Source organism: Gekko japonicus, unplaced genomic scaffold (genome assembly GCF_001447785.1).
Source record: "Gekko japonicus isolate JY-2015 unplaced genomic scaffold, Gekko_japonicus_V1.1 scaffold259, whole genome shotgun sequence".
Taxonomy (NCBI): domain Eukaryota; kingdom Metazoa; phylum Chordata; class Lepidosauria; order Squamata; family Gekkonidae; genus Gekko; species Gekko japonicus.
In genome coordinates, this window is record NW_015165243.1 from 86020 (window position 1) to 90568 (window position 4549).

At 59.9% G+C, this 4549-nt stretch overlaps 1 protein-coding gene across 1 annotated transcript in view; it reads right to left on the bottom strand.

The window, feature by feature from the left end:
• The window catches only part of WNT5A (wingless-type MMTV integration site family member 5A), a 20827-nt gene extending 16284 nt beyond the window's left edge, over window positions 1–4543 (bottom strand). Inside the window, exon 1 of the mRNA XM_015410041.1 lies at window positions 4227–4543. Coding sequence (XP_015265527.1) covers window positions 4227–4232 — 6 coding nt within the window. The 5' untranslated portion in view covers window positions 4233–4543. The remainder of the gene's footprint in view (window positions 1–4226) is intronic.
• Window positions 4544–4549: the final 6 nt, after the last annotated feature.

Sequence of the window (4549 nt, forward strand, 5' to 3'; positions counted from 1 at the left end):
GTTAAAAAACCTTTCCAAGGGGATGGGGGGGGGGGAGGCTTCGCCCCTCTCGCCCCCCCCCCAATAATGGTTAAAGGACGCGAAACCGGATGAGAAGAAACATCCCAAGGCGGACCTTTTCCACCGTCCCCCCCACCCCTGCCATGAGATGGACTGACTCCTTTAGGGAAGCCACGTCCCTCAGTTTGCGAGACCTGAGAATGGCTGTTAAGGAGAGGATATTTTAAGGTCATTAATCCATAGGGTCGCCGTAAGTCGGAAGCACTTAACCAACCCCCACCCGGGGCTTCGAACTGCTGTGATGGCCCAGAACTCGGCCACGAGGTGGCAAGACTCGGCCCCAGAGTCCTCCGGTATCTTCTCACTCCGGAGCCCGGACCCGCCGACAGTTCCAGCAGCGTTTGGACGGCGGTTCGCGAATCCCGGAGGGGAGAGCCGCGGGCCTCGCGGGGCCGGAGCGCACGGCTGAAGAAGCCAAGGGAACAACTCGAGAGTTAAGTGGCTTGGAGCGCTGCCGCCTGATTTCCGCGGCGCGAAGCTGCGCGTTGGAGGCCAGAGCGCCGTACAAATCCCAAGTTGTTTACAGGAGCTCTTCCCCTGGCCTGGCGCATCCCAAAGGGGTTTATTTCGTTTTTCGCCTGGCCTCCCGCGCCGATTCTGTCCGTGGAGCCACGGAGCAGGACGTGGAGGGCGTTTAAGTCTCTCCTGTGGGACACGGGCGGTTTCGCTCGACAATCCAAAGGGGGGCAGGAGTGCACGCAGCTCCTTTGCCAATTCCATTTGGGTCCAGTGGGGTTTACTGCCGTCCAGGGTTTCAGTCTTGGATTCTTGATCGGCTCCGATCACAGAAAGGACGACGGCCGAAGTGCTCTCAGAAGCAGACGAACAAAGAGACTCCCCCCCCCCTCCGGTTTCCAGGTTGGCTCTTCAACGAATCGTTGCAGCAGCCGTCAAGCCACCGGCTCCTCCAAGGTGCTCGGACTTCCGCCGGTTTACTCCGAGGCAAGCCGCCTTTCGGTCACCGGGACTCCTGGCTCCGGACGACTGCCCAGTCCTCGAGCCCTTTCCACGGCGGCAGCTGAAGCGACTGGCCGCGCGGCTCCTTGTCCGCCGGGGCGCTTCTTCTCTCGAGCTCAGCCCGGGGGAATCGGCCGCACTCAAAAGCGCTTCGACCGGGGAGGGGGATTAACTCAGCCAAGCGAGTTTCTCTTTCACCCGTTCCTGGAGGCACCTCCCCAGTCTTCGGGGTGGTCAGTTGGACACCGTAAAGCTCCCTTTGCCTTCACAAGCCCGAGCATGTAAAGGGGGGGGGGGGCTTTTAGGAAAGGGCCTCGCAGGGGAAACTGAGGAAACTACGCTTCCCACCCGACACACGGCTCCTTCCCCTCCCCAAACAGCCCATTTATTCCGGCAGAGCAAAACCCCCCCCCAATTCAACACACACCCAAGGCAGCAGGACTTCGGGCGAACAGGCCGGAGAGTGCGCGTTTCCATCTGACCAATGGCTGAGGTCCGATTGATCTCCCCTTTCCCGGTCAGAAGCTCTGCAGGGGACTACTGTGAATCCGGGAGCTGCCAAGCCGACCGAGGGGCCACCGCGTAGGAAGCCCCGACGCCCGTCGAGGCGTGGAGAGCCAGGGTGGTCTGCCACCGGGAGCGCGGTCCTTCGCGGCAGGTTCCAGACGCCCCTCTCTGCCACCGAGTCCTGGCCTGGCCTCCGAGCCTCAGTTCCCCAGCCCGCCCTACAGGGACCTTCCTACCTACCTCAGGGGTTACTGGGAGAGTAAGCGATGTGGAACCCGTCAAAGGCTCGGCGCCTAAGGAGGCAGGGCTAGCGGGGTGCTGCGGCCTGCATCGCATCATCGTCCGGTGTCTCCGGGGACCGGCACGACGGCCGAAGGATACCGGAGCAGTGGGCGCCAAGAAGGGCATCTAACCAACCGGCCCGGCCCGCGCTCCGTGGATGGAAACTACCAAGAAAGTTTTCTCCCCCCGGGCGACGCGCTGCCCCCGCAGCCAGAGGCTCCGGCGCAAACCCACATGCCAGAGACAAACACTTTTCGGCTTCCGTCTGTCCTCGGCAAGACTGACCCCCGTTCCGGATCTTCTTAGAAAGAAATCCGCGCGCCTCGACTAGCCACAGGCGGTGCGGAGGGCACAGCTGGCTCAGAGCCAACCCCCACCCCAAGAAAAGCTGCACCATTGGTCGCCTACAGGGAACTCACGGCTTTGACAGACGGGCTGCCGGATCGAGAAACTTTACTTGGATCCGGGCTGGCTTTGTCTCTCGAATAAAAGGCCTTTTTAAAAAAAGAAAGTTATCTTTAAAGGACGGGGGGTGTTAATGGAAAAAAAATCTTACGGCGATCACACGCGGCTCTGCTTTTTTAAAATGGCTCATGAGAATGAAAGAAAAATTAACCGGTAGAGGGTTTTTTTGTTTTGTTTTTGTGCATGTGGGGGGAGAAGAAGCGGCTGGTGAGCAAAGCGAACCTCGCCGCCCGGCTTCAAGGGAAAGCCATTCCGCCATTCCACCAACAGGGGGCAGCCATAACCGCGAAACGCAGATGTGCTGCCGCGACTGCCAGATTCATTTCTTCAGCCTCCCCCCCCTCCCCGGCCGCGTTTTTCTTTTTAACTATTTCTTGAGATTGCTCGAGTCAGCCTCAACTAGAGAAATCCCCTAAATGGAATATTCACAACCATGAATATTCTATCCATTTAATATATTTTTTAAAAAGCAGCTTAGTTCCTCCAGAGACCGCTCCAGCTCGCCGCTCTCAATCCTGTCTATACGGACAAACCCATTTCAACGGTTGCGGAGAGCCAGTTTTCAAAGGCGGCCCCGCACGGAGCAGCCTGCGAGGAAAACGAGCTCTTTTACAGATCTGCCCCCCTCCCCAGCAGCAGCCAGGGTGGCTTCTCCGCCTGCAATCCCTGGGTGGCTCTCTCTCTCTCTCACTCACACACACACAAACACTAGGGGGGTCTGGAAAGTTTGTTGGGGCATCTGGTTTTATGGCCGCTGTTTTTAAGACCAGCTCTGCCCAAGGTAAGTCGGCACGCAGACTGCGAGAGCCCCCTCGGCTCTGGTGGGTTGTAAAAGGCAGGAACAATTGCACAGACTGGCCGGCTCGACGGCTTTCGAGGCGATGTTTGGCCAGGAGCGATCCCCACCGCCTTCAGAGCAGCTGGGGGGGGGGCGGCGGCGGGGGGGAGATATGGGAAGAAAGGAGGACAAAGTAGTGCAACCTTTTATGGGCTTCTGTCTAGAAATAAGGAAAGCCACTCCGAAGGGGGACAGAGAAAGGGGGGGGGTTTCCTCGGCTCTGCACCCCCCACCACCACCAAATTTAAACGCAACCATCCCGGACCTTTCGCTGCCTCCCCGAGAAGAGGTAACTTTCTGGGTGACGCTGAACTCTCGCTGACCCCACGACTGCAACTAATTCCGCACACAATCGACAATTAAAAACAAACACACAAAGCTCTGCACAACCCAGCCCCGGAGCATCAAAGGGGCAAGGGGGTGGGGGGCCGGAAGAGCAGCTCCTGGTCTTCTTCGCCCGGAGGAGATGCAAAGTGACAACACGCAGGAGCGGAGACCCGCATTTGGAGGGCAGGGAGAAGGAGCCACCCGTGTTAGAGGGGTGTGTGTGTGTGTTTCCCCCCCACTAGCCATCTGCCAAAAGCTCTTAAAGGTACAAGCCTCCACGGCAGCCATGTCCCCCCCCCCTTCCCCAGGCGCCCCTGTAGAGGGGTACGAAGGCGTCTTAAAAATGTGGAGGGATCCGCAAGAAAAAGGACAAAGAGGCAATCTCCTCTCCCCCACTCCACCCCCAGCCACCACAGTTTTCAGGGGCCTAGAGAGGTCGAAGTACTTCGGAGCAACAGGTTTGCGGAGGGGCCAGACCCAAGCAGGGAGGGAGGGAGGGAAGGAGGGGGTCCTTGCAGGAGACAGAAAGAGCCTCGCGTCAGTTTCATCTTCGCCAGCGGTGTGTGGAAATCTGAAGCCGCCAGCGCGCGCCCCCCCCCAATCAGCTACTTCCCCTGGCTGGCTCTTTCTAGTCGATTTCACCCTCGAAACAAAGTTTGGCGGAACAAAGTTCGCCGCCTCCTCCTCCTGCTGCATCTCTCCGAAGCAGCAGCAGCCGCGGGTTTCGGGCTCCCCCCCCCACGCCCCCTCCTCCCTCCGCCCGCTTCTTCCACTCCCGAGCAATACTCACCTCCATTGTTGGGGAGCGGGGTGCGGAGTGGGGGGTGGGCAGCGACTCAGGAAGCCGAGTCGACTCGCGCAGCCAAGTAATCCAAGCGAGCGAGCCCGCAGCCCAGGGCGTCGCGGTATCCACGGAGGCAGGGGTCCGCAGCCAAGCGAGGCGGAGAAGCGGGACGGCCAGGCCGGCAGCTCCGGCGACGGGGCAGAGAAGACGCCTCCTTCGCAAGGTCCATCCGCGATCGCGACGAAGCAGGACGGCGAGAGAGAGAGAGAGAGAGAGCGGGACGACGGCTCCGAGCTCCTCGCTGGGCTCACTCCAGCCTAGGTGGTAGC